This window comes from Talpa occidentalis, unplaced genomic scaffold, assembly GCF_014898055.3.
Source record: "Talpa occidentalis isolate TD23 unplaced genomic scaffold, MPIMG_talOcc4v2.1 talOcc4.11, whole genome shotgun sequence".
In the NCBI taxonomy this organism is placed as follows: domain Eukaryota; kingdom Metazoa; phylum Chordata; class Mammalia; order Eulipotyphla; family Talpidae; genus Talpa; species Talpa occidentalis.
In genome coordinates, this window is record NW_023601104.1 from 94,597,833 (window position 1) to 94,620,974 (window position 23,142).

A 23,142-nucleotide genomic window follows, 5' to 3' on the forward strand; every position below is an offset into this window, starting at 1 on the left:
GACACTTCCTTTTAAAAGAGCCACATTTTGAAATTTGACCATTTTATTCAATAACAAAAAGATAAATCACCCAATTAAAAAATGGGCCAAGGACTTGAATACATTTCTCCAAAGAAGACACACAAATGGCCAAAAAGCAGCAAAAAGCGTCTCACTGATCATCAGGGATCGCAAATCAAAACGGCAGAGGCAGCTCTCCACACGGCCTAGCCTGGCTTCAACGCAAAGGGAAATTGCCAAAGAGTAAGCTTGGTCAAGGCCGTGGGGACACTGGCTTTGAGCAAATGAAAAATGGAGGAATGGGCGGGATGGACTGGCACGCTCAATGGGCTGAAACCCGTCTTGTCCACGGCTCCGAGCCACAGTCAAGCCCTGTCCCTGTGTTCCGGAGAAGGTTCAGGGCACTACACTGCTCCCACATGTGCACTGTAGCACCCCTGAGTCCTCTCCTCGGCATCGAGGTGGACACCAGCTCGTTTTCCCTCTAAAATGGAGTCACACGTGTAACATTCATAATGGCCTCAAAAGCCATTTTTCTGCCCCAAGTATTTTCCAGCAGCTGGGGGTCCCAAGGCCAGCACAGGCGTGGTGCCCCAGGGAGTGTTAGCCGAGGCCACAGACCAAGAATGTGCCAGTTGCGATGGGATGAGCAGCACCAGGTCCCCAGGCCCGGGCTGTGCAGGGGCTCCTGTTTCTGGGGCCTTGGCATGGAGAGGGTGTTGGCCAGGGGTGCTCTGTGCAGCCACACAAATCCAAGTGCCCGGCCTTGAACTGTCTGGTCAATCCTCACAAGAATGACGCCGTGCAGCCGGCTCAGCTGTGGTCCAGGCACGGCTCCTGGGTGCAGAGCTCTGCAACCTCAGCTTCAGGAGCAGAGCCTTGTCCAAAACCAACTGCTGACTTTTTTTTTTTTTTTTTTTTTTTTAACATGAAAGAATCTTCACTCCCCTCTATTTGTTCTCCAAGCATACCAACTCGATATTCCCCATGGCAGTCTGCAGAGCAGGCCTGGGAGCACGTAAGTGGCAACCAAGGCCTCCAGATACGTGGCATGGAGAGCCCACGAATCCATGAATGTGGAATAAGCTTCCAGAAGGCTGGGCACTGGTCCAGCAGCTAAGCCATTCTTCTGGAGCGAACAGGAAAACACACACCCATGGGCTCAGGTGAGCACTGGGAGAGGGATGGACACAAGACCTGAGGGACACGGTGGCTCTGGAGCAGGTCACCCAGGCCTGCCACCCTCTTGCTCTAAGGCGCTAGGTGACAGCCTGCTCCCTCCGGGCTGCGTCTCCTGCAAAGTGGGAGAGAGACACTCAGGGCCTGAGAGAGCGAAGCTGAGAGACATGCAGGGTCAAGTCCTTGGCATCTTGGAGTCTCCCAGAAAACTGCAGCTACTTCTGCTTCAGCTGGGAAAATCAGGGAGAGCTTCCTGGAGGAAGTGGCGCTTCACTCCCAGTGATACCACCTGGTCCCCAGACCTCATAAGCTGAGAACTTAGCACAGGTTCTTGCGCATCCATCGCACCCTGGAGGGTATTTGTCTCGTGTTTGCTTACTAGTTCGCAGTCCCTCTCCCGGGGTTGGTGGGGATTGTCTGTTTTCTTAGCTGCTCTTTCCAGAGTCTGGAAGTGGTGAGAGCATGCAGTAAGGACCTGTGGGGGGAAGCAGCAGACTGCCTGCCCAGCGCTTGCAGAGGCCCCGGCCTCCCTCCCATGTGTTTCATTTGGTCCACGACGAGCAAGGCGTGGGTGGGCACCAGTCGCTCAGCCTAGCGTCAGACGACGGCAGCTGGGCTCTGAGGCGCGACCATGTACAGACCAAAGTCTCCTCCGGCCCTGGGACTCCTGCTGCACCAGAGCGCCCTGGCTCTGCAGCCTGTAGCAGGACACGGCCTTGAAGGCCAAGGCTGATGGACACACTGAAGAGAAGCAGCCTTCAGCTGGCACAGGGGCTCCTCGGGGGCAGCCTTGTAAATAGAAACTGCGACGGGCCACAAAGACCCAGAAACACATCCTACGCAGCCCCCTCCAGCGTCCCCCAGCCTCCCCGCCTCCCTGAGCCACCAGCCGGGCAGGAAGACAAGTCTCCAAGCAGCAAGTCAGATGGAGGGGGCCTCGGCCCTCTGCCCGCAGGGCTGGCTTCTGGGGGCTGGCCCAGGCCCTGAGTGTCCCCGAGGCACGGGGAGCCCCAGCCTGTCCCTGGGTGCGCATCCAGACAGCACAGATGGGCTGGCGGCGGCTGCCAGCAGCGTGGCGGGCAGAGTCGCCAGGAGGAGGGAGCGCTAAAATAGGATGACAAGGCTGAGTCTGGGCGCCTGACGCGGGCCAGGCCAGGGGAGAAGCCAGTCTGGGCAGCAGCCTGAGCCCGGGCGCCCCCCGCCCCAAACCGCCAAGGCCCTTCAGGTGGGGCTCATGTGACAGCAAGAGGAGAAGGAGCATTTGAGAGGACGCCGGCCTGATGCAGCCCTGCACAGAAGGCCCAGCCCATGAGGGGCTGAACGTGGGCGGCTGCGAGAGGCCAGATAGGGGGTGGGGGTGAAGCGGGCATGTGGGAGTAAAAGAGCCAGAGCTGGGGGGGAGCAGGGACCGACACATACCACACACACATACACACATATCACACATATACCACACACGCCACACTCACACAATACATACATCACACCCCCACACACCATATGCTCACACATGTATCACACACATAAACCACTCAGTCACGCATATTCTCACACTCGCATCACACATACCAGACACATACGCATACCACACACATTCTGCAACACACATCACACACTCACACATCACACACGTACCACATACCACATTCCACACCACACAACCAGAAACACACCACACAATCACACGTCATGCACATTTATACACATCACACACACACACACACACACACACACACACACACCCCGCATGCATGTTCACACAGCCTCGCATACGGCTCCTTCATCGGCTGTTCAAAACCCACGACTTGCAGCGGTGCTATGGGCTAAGAGGTCGGAGCTGACCTGGGAGGGGATGTCGTCCTGGCCTCTGGTGAGAGACCGGAGTTTTCCCCTGCCATCACCCAGCCTCCCCCAGGCCTGTGCGCCAGCCCGCCTGCCTGCGGGGTGCAGCCCTGATGGACTGGCGCTCACTGCCGGGCCTGTGGTCAGCCACAGCAGCACACCACAAAATCAACACAGACGCAACGGCAGACCCTAATCTCGTCACCCAGGTCACCTGGTGACTCCCGAGAGCTGGTCTCCTGCGCCAGGAGACCCAGGCAGCAGAAAGGAAGAACTCTGGATGAACCCCCAGGCCAGAGTCGTATTACCCTGGAAAAGTCCTTTACCCCTGGCTCAACTTCATCTGCGGGAGACAGACATGGGCCAATTCCTCAGGTCCTGCTGCCCAAATGCTCACGTGCCAAGAGCTTCATATAAAAGCGGGAGCACATAGGGAGCCAGACCCCGCCTGCGGCCCTTGCTTGCACTGCCCAGCCTTGCTTCCGCCTAGGGCACCCTTGGGGGCACTTCCAAGGCAGATGAGTCAGGAACGTGCCGGCCTTTCACAAACCTGAGCTGGGATCTTCCACCCTGGGCTTGGGGGGCTGCCTGGCACCCGGCTGCCTCCTTTGGGCTCCCCCACCTCCTGGTCATCACGCACCTTGTCTGCTGCAGAGCAAGCAGGGGCATCGGGCCTCTGTGACCAAGGCTGCAACGCAGTGCAGCTCAGCCCGAGGCCAGCTGGGCCTCACCCAGTCAGTGCGTGCGTGCTGGTGGCGTCTGCTTGCCACAGAAAGTGAGCGGCTTGGAGGGAGCAGAGCGGCCATGTCTCTGGGGAGGTCTTTCTACTTAGCTGAAGGTGCACAGGCTTTCTAAGAATTTGCTTCAAGCCACACAGAAAATGACGACACCTCATGACGCAGAAACCAGGCTGCGGAGTCCTGCTCCCTCCTCTGCACCCGAGTCCCCTTCCCCCACTGACCAGACGGCAAGAACAGGGAACAGTGGTCTCTGGAAGGGCCCTCCAGGCCAGGCGCGAGGTTGAGGCCCGGGTTTCTCTGGACACTCAGTGCACCTCATGGTTCATTCTCGGTAAACACAAAGCTAAGGTTATATGGGAACAGAGACTACTGTACCCCCGCCCCTCGGAGTACAGTAGAGCGAAAAGACTGAAGCACAGACATATTTAGGGACAGGGACCCCAGGGCCATCCTTCTGCCTCATCCCTGGACCTGAGTTGTGGGGAGCAGCTTTGACTGGATCTCGCGGTAAAGCGATCTGTCTGTGTCACACATTCAGAGACAGGACAATTTAACCGGCGGGCCTTTCCTATGTCTTAATTTTAGAAAAGGTTTTAAAATGTAAAGAGAAATAGAAAGACGTCATCAGCACCCCCCAGGTGAGCTGCAGCCTGGCTGAGGGTGGGCTGGGCTTGGGGGGTTCTGAGTGGGAGGCTGAGCCTGCATCCCCCATTCCAGTCTTCCTTCTTGCCACGGCAGCTGCTTCACGCCCACTGCCATGGAGGGAACCTACTAGAAATGGGCCTGGCAGCTACCTCTGCCCCAGGATGAGAAGGAGCCCTCCCGAGCCTCTCTCTGTCACTGCGACGCCATGGGCAGCACCCACTGACCTCGCAGGACAGAGGCCACAGCCAGCAGATTCCTCGCTTTGGCGGCCAGACAGAACAACAAGCCTGCCTGCCTGCACCCCCGCACACCTGGCTAGGATGCAGAATGCTGAGAGCCGTGGAGGCACAGGTGGTGGGGTGGGCGAAGAGAATCACCTTATTTTCAAAAGAAAAACACTCCGGGTGGGAGGGGGACAGACATATAAACTGTAGCCAGTACTTCACTACCCTTTACAGATGCAGTCTGTCCGTTCAGGGACAGGATCTGCGAGGCCGGCCGCGCTGCCCACAGGACTGCCCACAGCACTGTCCACAGCACTGCCCGTGGGACTGCCCACGGGCTGCACCGTCCAGGGAGTCATATCCAGGCCATGACTGAAGGCGCCACGGGAGAGCTTGATTTTCCATTTCTTGCTTTTCTTTCTCCTGCTCGCATCAAGGGCCAGGAAGACCCAGGGGTCGGGTTTTCTTCCTCCAAACCTGCTGAGTGGCTGCAACCTCCCTCTGGACTCCAGCGCCCTCCTCCATGGGCTCAGCCACAACCTCAACTGAAACCTTGGGCATAGGACCGTCCCGGGCTCCACACCTGACCACGCGGGCCACAGGTATGCCGCCTGAAGAAGGGGATGCGTGTGCACGTGTGTCCACGTGTGTGCCTACGAGCATGACGCGTGGACGGCTGCCCACTCTGGCCCCGGCTGGACACCACCCGGCAATCCCAGCTGGCTTCGTGCTGCTGCACTGCCCACCTCACGCTGCTCATTCTCGTCGCCGTCGCCACATACTACAGACTTAAGTGCTGAGTATGCAGAACAATGAACACCGCAGGCAGAGCTCCCGTTTCCACGGCCACTCCCTGGCCGGGCCCCTGGCATTGGCTCGGTCCTGCAAAGCCCCACGGGCCTCCCCGGCAACAGTGCTTCTAGTTGGTGCTTTCTTCTTCCTCACGGCAGCGCCATCGCCCTGCGACCCAAAGCCGATCACCCACGCTTCTGTGAACCCCTGAAATGACTCCATTGTCTGTGAGATCAAATGCTTAGCCCTTTGGGTACTTTCTGAGCCCCTCTCTCACTTGACCCTCTCCCCAGCTCCTGCACCCTAGTCCCAAGCTGCTGGGTCTCTGTGGGACTATTCCCTCTCCTCCACCCAGCTCACACTATTCCTACTCTTCGCAGCTCCATGCAGCAGGTAGACACAAGTCTGCAGCACCTCCCGGAGCATCTTCCAGTTCCCTGTCAGCACTTCACTCACTAGGGCGTCTCTGCCCCGTCACCACTGCACCAGGCCTGCCCTGAACAGGGACGTGGTACTCTGGTGGCCTCGCCCAGCACACATGGGCCCTCCATGCCATCTCCTATCACAACAGTGACACTACAGAATGGTCCAGAGACCTGGAGCGTCCCTGAGGCCCCTTCAGGAAGCCCATGAGGTCAAAACTATTCCCCCAAGGTCCCCGAGGTGCTTTTTAGCCTGGGCCCGTCAGCATGTGCAGGGACCACGCAAAAGCACGCAGGTCAAACTGGCACCCCAGCACAAGGCACTGGGCTCTTTGCTGCCACTTACAGAAGAGACCGTCCTCAACGCGGCTGGGAAATGTACTGACATGATTAAAACTCAGCCCTGAGAGTGAGTCTCTTCATTCCGTGAGACCGATGAGAAGGACAAAGCAGCCGGTCCGCTGTGCCCAGAAGCCGCCGAGCATCGTCTTCCCTCAAAGAGCAGCTGAGAGACTAGCGGTGGCTGTTCAGACATGAGTGCTTTGTAGTCATTTCCCCAAAAACGAATGAAGTGAGCCTGTCCCATCATGAAACACAATGGACAGCGCTTGCTGCCAGTGCCGATGTGAGCTTTCCAGAAAAAACAGAACTTTGGAAAATCCTCCTGGGCCTCCGCACCCTTGACAGCCTCCCAGCACCTGCAGGCTCCCCTGGTGAGGCTGCTGGAGATATGAATCCTGGGTGGTTTGATAGTAAGTCAGGAAATGTGTGACCTGTGGGAGATGTGCCCAACTCGGGCAATCTCTTTCAAGTGGCTGAGGTGAGACATTACAAAGCCACACACAGTCGCGAGAGCCCTTCCAGCAGGACAGACCCTAGGGTCTGAGGACCTCGGGCGCGGCGTGGGCCTGCAGGACTTGGAGCAGAGGCATGGCCAGCACTCGCATCTCCACGATGGGCCATCTGCTCTGGGGCCTGGACTAGGGCCTCGCAGTGAGAAAACGTCCTGTGTTTGCATCTGAAAATGGTATCCTTTTGGCTTGAGTGTCCCTCACTGTAACAGGACACTGCTGACGACGCTGCCCCAACTGAGAGGCTAGGGAGTCCGGGAAACCCTGTGGACCAGGGTCCAGGAACTCTGCTCCAGTTGTCACCGGGGTGCGGAGGCCATGGGGGACGTCAGCAGAGCAGCCAGGCTCCAAAAAGCCATAGTCTTTCTGTTGCACACAGAGCACCCATCTGCAACAGAACTTTCCGGAAGCACTTCCGGTCAGCACTCTGAGCACAGGAAGCTGGCCCCACCCCAGGCATCAGCAGAGTGCCTGGAATTGCTAACAGCCCTCCCAAAGGAAAGGGGGTGCCTGCAAGTCAACAGAACCAGCATGAGCTGGAGAAATAAACAGAAAGGGCGAGAACCAGGAAAAAGCGAAACAAACATGCTCTGAGACTCAGCAGCGACCACATCGCAAATGCCCGTTTCACAGGAACCTCCACATTCTTGCTGCTGCCAGCTCGCCCATTGCCCAGCAACCACCTTTTACCTCCAAGCAAACACAGATGCTTGCTCGACTGGCAGCATCGCCACAACAGAAGCAATTCCCATATCACGAATGGGGCTTATCTTCCAGATCTTAAAGAAACATCACACACCCACACAAAGCAAGTCAGAAATGCAGCTCCAGGTTGCTCCTAGCCACCCGAGGATCAAGGATCGAGGATCAAGGACCGCCGACTCTGTCACCCACGCAGGAGGGCTCTTTCAGGCTGCAGAGAGCAGGACAAGGCACCCCTACAATCTGGCAATTTAAAATAGATACCCAGTCATCCTTATTTTAACAAAGACAAATGAGAAGAAGCCATTGTTTGGTTTCTTTGAAGAAAAACAAAACATGTTTTCTCTAAAATAAATTAGTGTTGATCATGACACAACAAAGGGGCTTGTCATCGCGTATTAGAAGGCATTCAGTGTGTTTTTAAAACAAAGCCTGGCACAGCTCAGTTTAAGCACAGGAGAATATTCAAGATCACGGACGGCCAGACAACCAGGCAAAGCTCACACCAGGAACTGTGGGTTGTTCAGGAAGGATTTGGAATCTACAAACTTGACCTGGCTCTGCCACCTTGAACTTGACAGCTTCCATCAGCTGCTTGAGGATTTTCCAGAGTTGGGCAGTGATACTAATGAATGGGAACTTGTGATACTACATCATGAAATGCAACAACATCTGGCGTCTGTATAATTCACCGAACCAGCATTTGACAAGAAGATCCCTACTGTATGGTGTTAGAATCCTATGCGCGGGTAAAGATCCATTCAAAGTGTAAGTGAGAGCAATGGATTTTAATGGAATCGAGTGGGAAAAAAAAAGACACCAACAGCAGGAGTTTGAGTACTGGCTCTGCCACACCCCTTGAGCAAGGCTCTCCCCCACCGAGAGTCTCAGCTGCTCCCCTACCCTCAGCGGGTGGGCGCCCTGTCTGGGGTGCAGTGGTGGCCTGGGAAAGTTAAGGGGTGTCATCAGTCTCTGCTGAGCTAAGATGCAAGTTCTGTGTTCTTTAAAACTCGTATTTTAACATAATTCATTTTTTTAAAGGTTTATTTATTTATGCATACAAGATCTGGGGTGTATGCCAGAGGTGCGGGCTTTGGGGGTGAGAGGATTCACTAGAGACAGAGTGGGGAGCAGAACAGGTAGACTGAAACCCATTGCTGAGGGGAGCAGCGGGTGAGTCAGAAGTCTGCTGCACCATGTGGGTTGCTCCCTGGGTTGCTGGGGAATTGAACTCGTGCTGCAGAGGCTGTGGAGGCTGTGGACAGTTTCACAGGTTGCGTATTAACCCCTGTGCCACCAGGGAGGCCCCATAAGCCATTCTTTTTAATACCTAGGTTTAGGACATTTCAAAACAGCTTCATAATAAAACTGGTTCCTTTGACTTCCTTCTTTGGATCCTTCCTTTTGAAGATAAAGTTTAGCCCTGAATCCTGGGAGGACCTTTCCATCCCTAGGTCTCCCTGAGGATGACCCAGCCCTCCCTTCCCCTTTCACTCTACAGAATTTGGGGAAAGAACAGTGAACTCTGACAAGTCATGTCCCACAGACCCCCAAGGCAGACCATCGCCTGTCAAGCACCAGGACCTGCGAGAGCCACTGTGGATCCTGGCTTGGACTTGCTGTGACTTGAGACCGTACACCTTGGGCTGCAGAGCAGACTCAGCAAAACCTCAAGGCAGGTGCTAAATCTACTGGGGCCAGATTTCCCAGAGCACAAACATAAGTATTCAACTTGTCTAAAGCCTGGGCACAATATTAGTTGATCCCTACTTGTCGATTGGGATTAGTATAACAACATGCAAACTTTACAGTCTACTTACATCACTACATTATTGAAAACAGTAAGGCTAGCCTTGATCGTCGACCAGATTATCTTTTCTACAACCCCAAACCACGTAAGGACATACACCAGGGCTCTTGAAATTTGGCCTTGGAGAATTTTTAAAAACTAAGCAATTGTTTTATTTTTTCTCCCTTTACATCAAAAGCCAGTACTTGCACAAGATTGTCACGTGTTGAGAAACAAAATTGACAGGGCTGCCATTTCAGAGTGCACAGAGCTGGTTCAGCCATACCTGTAAATCTTTTCGCTCAGACTCAATAAGATTAATCACCTTCCTCAAGAAAGGCAGCTAAGGAAGATTTCAGGGCTAAGCAGGCCACTTCATTTCTAGGGGCGCGCCTAATGTAGTCAGCCTTTCTGAGAGCGTGGACCTGGCAGTGTGGAGCAGATTTTTTGGCAGAGAAAAGGAGACAGCCTCTGGCTCCGGGCTCCTCTGCCCACAGGCAGCTCAGAGGCAACATCGAGTGTGTTAGGAACACTTTATCCTTCCCCGGCTTTTAAACCATGTAAGGATATTTAACTAAAAAAAGGAAATTGTAACAAGATGCTGATGACTGGTTGCTGGGAACCCCACAGGAACAATTCCCTGCTTTTATTCAAAGGTACAATCCCCGGCCTTTCTTCAAAGGTTTAGATGATTTTACCCCTTGAAACTTTGATCAGTCCCCAGACACACCTCCCACAGCCCCGCCCACATTTTCAACCCCGCCCACATCTCGCAGCCCCTGCCCACCTTCCGCAGCCCCGCCTCTGGGCACCTAGAGGCTCTTCGGTGGAGCCTCCGAGCTGGCCAAACTAGAGAGCCCACCATAAGGGGCAGGGAGGGGCCCCACGCAGTGGGGGTCAATGCCCATGGGCCCCCCAGGCTCCAGCAGGGAGGTGTTCAAGGGGCACCTAAATGCCACGGTTCCCCCAAGGGCCTCGGCCCCTAAACCTATATGCCAGCCCCACAGCTGCTGTTTCCAGTCAAAGTCTATGCAAGAAGAATCATCATGCGCATATCGCCTCAATTTCACATTTTCAGGTCTAGGTAAAAAGCCATTTACTTGATTGCCTTTCCTTTTCAGTCTAAGCCCTGCTGTCCCTTTGGCGTCTGATGCCATTGAACAGGAGGCCTGTAAGTGCCCGCAGGCTGAGCGACTGCGCAAGGGGCAGCCCCACAGGCCACTGACAAGCCCAGAAGCCAAACCAGCAGGCGCACACCAGGCCTGTCTGCTGCAGGAATCCCATACACAGCCACGTTCCTTAGCCAAGGAGGTGCTGTCCCTCTGCCTCTGCAACTCTGCTCCCTGTGGTCACCCACAGTCTGAAAACATCACATACAGTGAGGTATGTTGAGGAAGAGACCGCATTCACATAACTTTTACTACAGCATATTGCTGTAACTGTTCAATTTTATTATTCGTTATTGTGGTTAATCTCTTCTGAGCCTGATTTATCAATTTAACGTGATCATAGATATACACATGTGGATGGTGAACCCCAGTGCATGTAGGATTTGTTACTATCTGTGGCTTCCTGCATCCACCGGGGCTCTTCTGAGGGTGTCAGAGAGAACTTCAGGAGGTAAACCCCAAACACGTGGGGGTGGGGACAACACGGACAGCAGCAGATGCGACAGGAGGGGGCTGGAGTCCAGGAGCTGGGAAACGCCTCTTTGGGAAAGAGAAACAACACACGGTCAGCTGCAGATACTAAGCAGAAGGGACGTGTCACTGCTGCTTCCCCCAGCCAAGTGCCAGCCCTTGTTAAGAGCAGACACACAAATCTCTGTTGAACAAAGGAAGGAAGGAAGGAAGATAAATTTAGTAGTCGGTAGACTGTCCCTGAACTCTGCTTTCTCGGGATGAACCCAGTACGCCCTAGGCCCCGTGCTGGCCCTGAGCACCTGTGGTGGTGACTGCCCCTCAGGGCACCCTTCACCTACAGCCAGGCCTTCAGTGACTGTCAGGTGTCCTGGGGATTCTGGATGCAGAGCTTGGGGGAAGACCAGCCAGGCAGTCTCAGCAGGAAGCGCCTGGCACAGAGCCCGAGGGCCATCGGGTCCTGCCAGACCTGCCCCGGACTGGTATGCCTCTGATCTGGGGTGCCTGCCCAGAGTGGCATGGGGTGTGGGGCGCACAGCATACTGTAGGAGGGATGATCACACCCAAAATAATCTCTGCAGAAAAGCAGGAGAACTTTCAGACTAACAGCAATAAACATAAGCCACCAAAAGCCACCAATTCAGAGGAGTAACTCCCCTCCCCCGATGATTTCAGACCAAGATAAGCTTAACTAACAAATAAGGCAGCAAAAGCCATTTGGTTTCCAGAGCCTTCTGGATTTGGAAACTGCAGCTAAGGGAATGTGGGCTGCCTGCAAAGCAAAGCTACTTTTCCCTGGGGGCGCTGGATCTCAAGGTGTTTGACAGGAAACCTGGGCTAGGAGGGGTCTGTGAGAAGCTGAGTGCCAGCCTGGGCCCAGCCAACTGTCCGAGGACTGGAGCCCTCCTTGGGTGGGAGGAGGGGGGGCTGAGGGGGAGGGGGGTAGTGAGGCGCCCATCCATGCATCAGCCAGATGGAAGCTGGAGGCTTAGAGAGTGAGGCTTCACCCTGCAAAGTCAGCAGGCTCCCACCCTTCAGGCACGTGGCCATATGATTTGAAGGAAAATAGGGGTTCTTAAAAATGAAAAAGCCAGAGCAAGGCACTGTCCCAGGCTGTGGCCCGAGGGCGAGGCCAACGCTCAGCCAGTATACTGCTGAGATGCGCCTTGGGCAGCTTGGAGGAAATGCTGTGGACTCCTGGAAGCCATCTTGCCATGGCTTCTGTTCCATCCATCCAGATTTTGTTGAAAAAAATCAGGTGTTCTGGGGGCCTCCCTGGTGGTGCAAGGTGTTAAGATACAGCACTATGAAGTAATCTGCAGCCACTGCAGCACGAGTTTGATCCCTGGCCAGAGAGGTGACCCACATGGCGCAGCAGACCTCTCCTGTCTCCCTGCTGCTCCTCTCAGCAGTGGATTTCAGCCAATCCATCTGTTCTGTTCCCCACTCTGTCTCTAGAGATTCCTCTCGCCCTCCCACATGTCTAGCCTGTACCCCAATTCTTGTATGCATAAATAAATCTTTAAAATAAGAAAATCAGGCTTTCTTTATTGTTTTATGAAAGATTTATTTATTTATGCACACAAGAACTGGGGTGTAAGCCAGAGGTGAGGGGGAATGAGAGGATTCACCAGAGAGAGAAACAGGTGAATCTACTGAAATACACTGCTGAGGGGAGCAGCGGGGAGTCAGGAGAGGTCTGCCGCACCATGTGGGTCAGCAACCTGGCTGGCCGGGGATTGAACGCATGCTGCAGTGGCTGACAATAGCTTGATAGTGTTGTCTTTATTCCCTGCGCCACCAGAGAGGCCCCCAAAAATCAGACTTTCTTAAAGCAGGGCATCTCCTAAATCCCTTTTTCTTTTTTCTTCTTTTTTTTGTTTTTAATTGTAATTGGGAGAGATTTATTTCTTGATGTTGTCATGCATGCTCACTATTTAGTTCAAGGAAACACTTCTAAACATAGTCCACTATATGACATAGTGGCAGTAGGTAAATAAAATACAATTTACACAAATTATTTATTTGATTGAAGGCTTTATGGTACATAAAAGGTAGGTTTTTTATAGTTGATCTCAGCTTTTTTCACACTGACTTCCGTTGTATTTGGGTGTTCTATGCCCGAGATTGCTCAGCTGCTGCTGTTGCCATTGGTTTGTTTTCTTTCAGGATCAAGGTGGGTACTTTCATATAAAATCTTATTTTTAATTCCTTCTCTGGCAATTTTTTCCTGGATTCTTTGTTTTGCATAGTTATACCTACAATGGAAAAAGCATCCTAAAGTCACTAAGAAAAATCCTCCTACTCCAACATCACATGATCTTCTAATTCTACTAGTTAACAAAAAATGTCCCAGGCCAGCCACAACAGATCCCAATGAACCATATAATATCGAATCCCGGGCACAGGGGATGTTTTCAATATCTAAAATTCCTAGAAGTTTTAAGGGCTTTCCCTTCCCGGGCTCGCCTGGCTCCTGCTCAGCGGCCATGGGGCACCCTAAATCCCTTTTTCAAAGTCCAGGTGAAAACAGGAACAAAATTTGCAGATTAAAAGGTGCCATGATTTATGTCCTGTCTTCCTTAGCAGGTAAAGTGAAGGGCACCTAGGAATGTGGACTGACAGGTGGGGCAGATGTGACGTGAGCGCAAACACAGCCGCCAGAGGCGAGCCCAGCCCGGGGAGAGCGGAGGTGCGATGGCAGTGCCTGACCGTGGGCCTGGTGACGCCCGTGACACCAGCCGCCTGGCCGTCGTGAGGCCAGTGTGATTAAATACTACGTGACTAACCCTGGGCGTGGTGGGGAGAAGCACATGTGGAGGGGGCTTGGGACTATAACGTGCTAGCGTGGGGAGTGTCTGACTCGGGGTTAGGTTTTAAGGTCAGTGAGACAGAGAGAGGATGTGTCAAAGTTACTCTCCAGGATTTCCTTGGTTGGGTTTTGTGTCGACCGGCCCGTCTCCCCATGAATCCTCCCAAAGCTGGAACAGTGCACTACTTTGCCTGTGCTCGGAGGCCATGTCAAGGCAAAATATAGGGGGATAAATAACCCTAAAATGACAACCACACACCTATGTCTGTACCAATACACACCCACGGACATGCAAAGTCCCCGGGCTCTGCAATCATCAGGCCCTTTGTTACCTACCAGTGGGAGTCACTTCACGCCTCTACACGATGAGCGCTCGATAGTAACCGCCACCGCCACCTCCACAGCCGGACGCCCTGCCCTTGCAGTTCTTGATAAGATAGCGCGGGCCTTGTGTGGTTTGGGTGTTTGGTTTAGTGTGAAGTTACTGTTCAGTTTTCCATTCATCAGACTTTACTGAGCCCATGCTAAGGAGAGAGCAAAGTGCAAAGGCCACGCGGGGTCCCTACCTGTAAAGAACTTACTGGGTGGTGGTGGCAGAATCCAGAGGTGCACAGCTGGTAGAGACCAGGTGGACCGACCCCAACGCCCATTCCAGGAGTGTGTTTCGTGCCCCGGAAGTGCCAAGGGAAGACGAGAGCTCAGGGAGACCAGGACATTTTCACCCAGAGACGTCTGTAGACTGAGTCCCCAGGGTGACCATATTTTAATATGGAAATGGGGGCTAAGGGTTGATAAACCACCACTAAAGGACCACGTGTGGCAACGCAGCCACAAGATGGGGCCGAGGTGGGACCTGACTCCAGTGTTTCCGCGATGCCCACTTGGCACAGGAACTGAGCTAGATCAACACAGCTTTGCCCGCAAGGTGACAGGAAGGCAGTGCTCAGCCCGAGCATCGCTGTGCAGACCCGCCGCTGTGCCCCGGCTCGTCCTCAGCCCTGTTCTCCGTCCTCCTTCCTGGCCTCTGCGCTGGGGGCATGGGGGCTGCAAGGAGCTGCCTGGCTCCCCAGCTTCCACGGGGTTTGCCCTCAGGGCACAGAGCAGCAGGTGGGTGGGAAGAAGGGAAGGCCAACATCCTCACCCCCAGCTGCGTGGTGTAGGGTGGCCGTGAGCTGACTGATCTCAGCTTCAACCAGGTAGCCTGTCTACACGGCCCCGCTGAATACAGGTCCAGTGACTGGTAACTGCTTCCCCTTGCCCTTGGGGTCCAGGGCAAGGCTACGTGCTGGGCCAGTGCTGGTACTATGCTAAGCCTGGGACGTCCTACATGGGCCCCCCACATAGCTCTGTAAACCACCCCTTCATTAATTTCTGCCTAAACTTCCCGATTTGAGGGCACCCCCTCTCCTGCCAGGATGCTAACGGGATGGTCCACCTCTATCCCCACAACAGCCTCCCTTCCCAGAGCTGAGGGACGAGGTCCAGGCAACCACCCTCTCCACTTCACTCCCACCCGATTAAATGGCAGAAGCAAGATCCCAACCCAGCTTTGCCTGCGCCCAGCCTTGGGAAGAGTAACTCAGCAACAGATTAGAGGCTCTTGAAAGAAATGTATCCACTTTTGCCTCATTCCCAAGGGCTGACGATTCACCGCAGACAGGAGCCACGTGGGCCTGCCGACCCTTCCAAACCGTCCCGCAAATGAGATGCTCCTGCCAGACTCACGTCGGCGGATAGTGCCAAATGTGCAACAGCAGTCTTAGAAGGAGAAAAAAAACTCAGAGATATTCCAAGGTTCTGTCCAGAACCCCCCCCCAATGGTGGGGCCCCCCACCTGCCGGTCCCCTCCCTGCTCCGAGCTAGCTGGGTGAGAATGTGTGTTTCTGGCAATCGGAAGGCTTGAAGGCCCAATCACGGAAATTCTGTAGCAACAGACGCCCCTCAGCATTTTGCTCAACTGCTCTGAACCCCCCCACTCCCACAACCCCGGCACGTCGCCTTTCTCTGCTTGTCAGACGGGCCTTTGTTGCTGCTCGACGCGTGTCAAGGGCAGTTCTGAGCCTGAGTCCTGTTTCCTGGGAGTCTGCACCCCGTTCTTGAGCCTGGCCTTGTACTGCCTCTGGTGTGGAGGAAAGAACACACTTTTATTAGAGGGATTGTGGAGATAAGATACTTAGGCTTTACACAGGCCAAGCGGAGTGGCTGGGAACACACTGGGCGCGGCCTGGTGACGCCCGGGCAGGAGCACTGATACCTGACCTGACCGTTCAGGTAACTGCCTCGCTCCGTGCTGGACTTTGGACCTCCAGCTGGATATCCTGTCACCTCATGTCGCTTTTTATAAGGCGCTGCAAGTGAAGTAAGCCCATCACAGAGGGGCGATACTCTCGGTTGAGGTCCACGGAGGGGTCCGATTCACAGAGACAGAGTAGGAGGGGAGGGGGCAGGGAGGGGTCAGATGCGGAATGAGTGGGGACAGACTCTGTGGGGAGGTGCTGGGGCGGGGAACTGTACTTCATGCTCCTGAAGTGCGTGCTTGAGAATGGTTAGAACGGTCAATTTTATGTGTATTCTACCTCAGTTAAAAATTGTTAAAGGGGCTGAGAAATGCGAGAGAATAATTACTAGAATAAGTCTGCAGAGGAAAGAACTAGAACTGATAACTCTTCCCCAGGCTGAAGAGTGTCATTAACGCTTGGTTTGAGTGGGTTGCTAAAAAGTCAAACTTTCTAATTACCAGGCTGAATGACCATTTCACATTTCTACCCTGAGATGATTCATTGGCTCAAACCACAGGTACTGCAAGCTGGGGACCTCCTGGCCCAGAGGGAATCCAGGCTGGCAGGGCTCCCCGCCCCTGGAGCTGGGTTCTGCACAGCCAGGGTTGTTGGCCTCTGCAGGGAAGGCAGGGGACACAGCATGGGGCTGTGGTGAGATTTAAGAGATAAATCTCAGAGGTAAATGAGATTTGTGCTTTAGAGTGTTGAAGGGGTGTGATTTCAAGGGAAAATAGGTGATGACGAGGAAACCTGGGCGCCCCTGAGCCAGCCAAGAGGGACACGGAGGAGCTCGGAGCTCAGGCCTCTCCTGGTGTTTGCGCCTCAGCCCCCTCCTGAGCCCCTTTCTGCCTATGCCATTCTGTCTTTGGCTCTATCATTCACTCGTCAAACATACTTCATACTGAGCTGACTGTGGACGTTCTAAGAACACCCGGTCAAGTACCAGCCCGGGGGCCACAGGCAAGTCACCTAGACGCTGGGGCTTCCTAAGTTCAAGTCCAAATGGAGACCATAGTAGTAGCCACCTCCAAGGGGTGCTGAGGATTCCACGGGGAACACCGTAAAGTGATTGGACCTGGGACCCCTGGGGCTGCTTGGTGAAAAGCCAACATCAGTGTTTCTCCTGCCAGACACTTCTCCCACCATATACACACATGCACACACGCACACATGCACTCATACATGTGCACATGCATGCATACACCTGGTGCCTGCACCGAGGTGAGAGGATGGGTGAGATGGCCCCCCAGCAGAGCCAGACCTTCGGCCTGGGGAGCAACAGGGTGCGGGCGATCCCGCGAGGTTACTGGCTGAAGCACCGATTCCGGGAAGTCCGCAAAGAGACCGCCGTCTGTGACAGCTGCGGTGCGGTCCCGGGCCTGACACACAGCACAGCGGCTGGACAGGGGCTGAGGTGTCACCACTGGCTCGGCGCCTAAGAATCATCACCGTCAGGACTCGGGCACAGGGGCTAACCGTCTTGTCGGGCTCCCCCTCGGGGATGCTGCGCTGCCCGACCGCTTCTCTGCTGCAGCATCTTTTTCTAAGAATGGTAAAATTCTGGTTACATAAAATAACTCTTGTTGGGGGCTGATTTAACAGTCAAATCTCTTTTACTGTTAAAAATGCTAGTTTTGCCAAGAACGACTTCACTGTGTCAATTACTTTGGCTAAAAATAATTTGCCTTAAGCCTGCTAAACCGCCAAGTGCCTTTCCCAAGTGTTTCTTACTGATTGATTCCAGAGGCCCAGGGTCCAGCCGGGGCAAGGTCTGTGCGGGCGCGTTCGGGCCCATTGCTACCCCTCAGGCCCTCAGGCGCACGGGTCTCCCTGTCAAGTCCCCAGCCTGGAATGCTTCCCAGCGGGATGCCTACGTCTGTGGTTCTGTGATGAGGGGAGCTGTCTGTGTGGGCACGTGTGTACTCGCACGGGTACCTACTTCTGGCACGGGTACCTACGAGTGCGGTATGCACACATGCGAGCTCTACCACAGATCCATTCAGGCCTTCAGAAAAGCCATGCGGTTGTCCCTGGTTTCATCCAACCCACGTGAAAACCCACTGCATGCCAGGTACTGCCGGTGCAAACACTTGGAGCTCCTGGGGGACGGCCCAGAGGTGGTGATGGTCTCAGGGGAGATGTGAAAAAAACCACAGTGACAGACCTCTGGGATCATACTGATGGCAAAGGTTTGTACTCAACACCACATGGTCATCAAAGGGGGCCCTCACCATGCTGGGTGGTGGGGGTAGGAGGAGCTTAAGCAGCTGGACCAGGCTGGCTTGGGTTACCACTCCCTGAAGTGTGCCGGGGAGAGTGGGGTGGGGGGAGGTGCTGAAGACCTTACAGGGAGGCTGTTCTGAGAGCTGTGTCTTCCAGAAGGACATTCCAGACCTCTGACTTCTGGCGGATGAGGTATTGGGGTTCACTCCCCACTCTCTGCTGGCAGCTCCACCCCAGACCCTGCATCCCACAGCCTACTCCACCCCTTACCCTCCATTGAGCCATACTGCAGTCCCCTCTACCTGACCTGCTCCACCAGCCTGCCCGCCTGGCCTGGTTGTAAAACCCCTGCCCTGTTCTCCGGATCCTGGATGAGACCAAGCAGCCCACAGAGCCCTCCAAGCCTTGCTCACAGCCCCACTCTGACATTTCAGCTTCTAGAAGGTCCTTCCTCTTCCCCTCAGGGCTTCCTAAAAGTTTTCCCCTCTCAGTGCGTAACTGGGACTCACCCCAGAAAGCACAGCCTTCCAGGCTGGCCTACGAAGTCTGTCTGTGTCCTGCCAGCCCCGAGCCCTAGCGTCTCAGCACCACCCAGCCAGGGGCCCTCGGCAGGCAGGAACTGAAGGCCCCACAAGCAGCGCAGGCCTCCTGAGGGCCAGGGCCCTGCCACCGCAGCGGGTGGAACCCCGGGCCGGTGTCTGACAGGCATGTGGGTGCTTCACTCATTGATAAAAAAAGGAATGGTGTGAGGGCATGAGGCTGCAGAGGCAGAGGCTGGTCTGGGGACTGCTATTATCTTACAGCCAAGTCCAAACCCAGATGAGGGCTGAGGCCTGAGCTAAAGCTGAGGGGTGGGTGGCCACTAACCGGGGAGCAGAATCTCCCTGGCAGCTGAGATAGAGGGTGGGGGAGAGCAGTCCAGGACAATCGGATGTTTTAGATGGTTTTGTCCTCTGCCCACGGCAGGTGTTCACCTGAACTGGCTCCATGTACAGTGGACATAAGGCCTCTGTCCTCGAGGACAGGGGGACGCGCTCAATCTCCTTCATTTCCTAACTGGTGCTCCACCCCTAGAGAGCGAACGCCTGCCCCACCACGGGCTGGAAATGCAGGATCTGACTGTGCCCCTTGAGGGAGCCCCCTCCCTCTGTGGGGAGGGGGCCAAAGATCTATTGGTGCCCCCCCCTCCCCAGTGGCAGACTCGGGGCTCAGGGTACTTGCCCTCCTGCACTGCCCAAACCTGTGGGCCCTGCTGGTCCCTACACAGCTGGGTTGTTTACTAAAGTCAGGGAGGAGTCTGAGTCTTTGGGGGAGCGCTGGCCCGGTGGGCACAGGGCTGCACTTAAGATTCAACTGAACAGTCCACAAACACATGGTTCCCACCAATAGTGTTTCCCAATGAAGTTACAGCTTTAAACAAAATCGCAAGCGAGTCTTAATGAAGAAGTATTCTCATTAAGCTAAACTCTTAGAAAGAGTCATTCCTTTGAAGTAAACCCAAGAGGATGTGCGGTGGCTCCTGCAGACACTTGAGGACATCTGGCCCTGAGCAGGTGTGTACAGGTATGCTTTCCGTGGACATTACGTGGCCGTGCCTGAGGCGCAGGGCTGGGGCTGAGCTGGTAACAATCGCGGCCTCTTTATTATCAACACCTTCATTATCTTTATTATCAACATCTCTGACAGCATTTAAAACATTCCAGTATTTTGCTAATACTAGCAATCCTCTATTAATAAGCCAGGATTTTTAAAGATGAAAAATAACACTTTTTCATGAGATTTTTGTTATGTAAGATACCACTGATTTTAAGGCCTGGGTTAAAGTGCCTCACTAGTAAAAACAATACCTTAATGTACAATTTCCAGTATTATCCATGATTATGCTTTTCACGCTCCTCATTTTATAGCATAATAGACTATAACATTGGAAAGGAAGCTGTGACGCCTCCTTTCACAGCCACTCTCCACTCCATTAAAATGTTCATTTTTTAAGAAAATATACAAAAAGGCTTACTCAATCTCAAAAATGAACAATAACTAACTAATGATTACTTTTGAAACACAGTTTTGTGAATTTTCCACCAAAAAGCTTGGGTTTGTTTATAATGTCATAAATGCTTGTGGTTTGGCTATAAAATAAATTCCTTGCTGGGTGGAGCCCCAAGTATACCAATTAGACCTTCTCACTGAGCCTGGGCTCGCTCAGCACTCTGCGGAGGAAGTGCTCCCTTTTGATTTTGCTATCAGACGCCCGGTTGTGCTGTCACCGTGGGAGAAGGCAGAGAGGATTGAGGAGACAGCCGGTGTTGAGATGGCTTCCTCACACGAGTCCATTCATCCATTTGCAATCCAACTATCTCCCACTTGAAAATTCCATCACCATCCTAGTTAAGGGAAAGAGTTTGGCAGCATAGCTGCCAAAGATGTTGAAGATTTCAAATGAGCTATTCTTCATTTCCAAAATGTAAATGCTTAGACAGTAAAACAATTTTCCGTTTTCAAAACTAGAAAAAAATAAGTGGCTGTAGCTCAAAGGCTATTACAGGGATTTTGAAATGTCACAGGGAGAAGCAAGCAGGGTGGACCTGATCTGCCATGGTCATTAACAAGCAGATCTGGAGAAGAGGCCAGGCTAGATTAGGGGGCTGGTGAATACACCACATGAGGGCTTTAAAGGAACACTGCATGAGGCTAGTGGCACTTGGTAGGGCAAGAGGGAGAAAACACCAGGATCATAAGCCTTTGAGGTAATGACCAACATCCAGGTATTAAAGCATGAACTATTTTATAGGAGTGCTGGGATTATTCACAGAATTACAATCCAGATTCCAACTGCATGGTAATCTGATAAGGTGCTGCCTGCTGGAGGAAACTCCCCCTTCAAAAAGAAAAGAACAGGAAAAGAAAGGGCTTAGCCACAGTATAAAACAGACCAAAACTGTAGGTGAAATCATTAAGAGGTAACACTATGGAGTGACAAGCAAAAGAGATAATGTGGTCTTGACTGCATTATTAGAAGTATAGACATTAGACAAAGGGAGGTGAAGTATCCTGCTCTACTCTGTTCTAGTGAAAAGCCAGGCCTGGAATACCACATGCAGTTATGTCAAAATTTAAAAGGCATATAGATACAATGAAATGAGTATAGATCAGGCAAACTAGGATGATTACAGGCCTAAAATCACATCTTAGGAGGAAATTTTTAATGGTAATATTTAGCAAGACGTAGACTTGAGAAAGCGCTATTGGTTCATCTTCAAACATGTCATGATCTATGGATAAGACGCTAAGTCTCTTCTCGATGAGTACAGTAGGGCATGGAGGGACTGATAGTCAGAACCGTCTAAAGAGGAATGGACTACAGGGCGAGATGGTGGGTTTCCAGTCCCTTGGAAGTGCTGGAGCAGGAGCTGAATGACCTGTGGGGCATCCAGCCACAGAACAGATTTCAAGACCTGGAGGGATGCATTGCTGGGAGGTAGGGGAGGGGCAGCCTACCTCAACTGCAGCAGCTCCGCATTTACCTACTTCACTTCTGACTTCCTGGGTAAGAAAGAGCTTAAAGGCTTAAGAAAGTCAGCCATGAGAGCAGGTTACCGGTTAAGTCTCCGCAAATGCTGAGATTCCTACACCTCCAGCACCAGAGGGAGCATCCTGACTCAAGCTGGGAGCTGTGCTGGAAGGAAAATGAAATCGTTTTCCTAGCTGAAAAGTCAGCTAGGTGACTCAGGAAAACGAAATCGCAGCATTTGTTCTGTGTGCTACTTCTTTCCTTCTTCCATCCAGTTCATTCCTTCCCTATTCTTTTATCGGTAAGATGTTAAAAAAAAAAAAAAAAAACCTTGATATTTAGATTTCAAACAATTCAGATAGGTTCCTTAAAAATGTGAGACCTAGAGTCACAGTCATGGTCTGACCCAGGAATTCCATGCCGGGGTATGTCCCCAGGGAAACAAAAACACATCCACCATAACCATACGTGAACATTCAGGGCAGCATATTCAAAATAGTCAAAAAGTGAAGACAACCCAAATGCCCATCAACGAGTGAACGAACAAACAAAGAACGATCCCTCTATACAGTGGAATATTATTCAGCCATAAAAAGGAATGAAGTCGTGACACCTGCTGCAACACGGAACCAGGAAACACCGCCATGGGAAAAAGCCAGACACAAAAAGCCACTTACTCCACAGCTGCAGTCACACTAAACATCCAGAACTGAAAGACACAAAGCAGGGCCATGGTTGCTGGGTCTGGGGCAATGTTGTTACTGAGGACTGCTATTAGGTAGTGGGGTTTTTTTGAGGGGATTCAAAATGTCCTAAAATTAGGCGATGCCTGCCCAATTCTGCAACTATACTAAAACTTAATTGCACACTTTTAAGGGTGAATTTTTATGCTATGTGAATAACATTGCAATAAAGCTGTTATTAAAATAAAAACAAAGATTCAGACTAGTATTGTTACAGGGCAGGGAGAGGGGCAGCCCAAGCCCCGCAAACCTGCCTATTCTAAATGGTTCTTCCATCTGCCGCATCAACACAAAACATGTGAGACTTTAATGGGAAGGAACTTTAATACAACTAGGAAACAATACAGAAAAAGCAAAGAATCTAGATTCTGAATCAAGCACCCAAAGTTACCCGTCCCCCCGTGGGTAAAACTCCATCCAAATGGGATTGGCCCAGAGCAAGGCCCCAAAGCCTGCCACAAGTCTAAGGCATCTTCCAGTGGGGACCCACAGAAAAGGGTCAGAAACAACCAGACAAGCCCGGAAGGAAAAGAGCAAAATCAACATCAAGATAAAAGCTGCCATGGTCACCTCCCCACGGGTCTCACCCACATCTGTGTCACCCAGTCCACGACCAAAAGACAAGCGCAGTTTCTTTACATGCCTCTTGGCCCCATGCGCCTCCTCCAGGTCTCCTTCTGGCTCTCCATGCTGCTTCCTTCCTTCCTCAGTCTCCTCTGCAGCTTCTATTGCTCCCTGCTTAGCTCCA

General features: G+C 52.9%; 2 protein-coding genes across 2 annotated transcripts in view; both read right to left on the reverse strand.

Moving 5' to 3' along the window:
• EML1 (EMAP like 1) overlaps window positions 1-23,142 on the reverse strand; it is a 102,614-nt gene that overhangs the window by 76,584 nt on the left and 2,888 nt on the right. The window lies entirely within an intron of this gene.
• LOC119239401 (cytochrome c oxidase assembly protein COX20, mitochondrial-like) lies at window positions 13,098-13,533 on the reverse strand. The gene is given in 2 exon segments (XM_054692447.1): window positions 13,098-13,157; window positions 13,159-13,533. Coding segments are annotated over 2 exon segments (189 nt in total). The 5' UTR covers window positions 13,318-13,533; the 3' UTR covers window positions 13,098-13,127.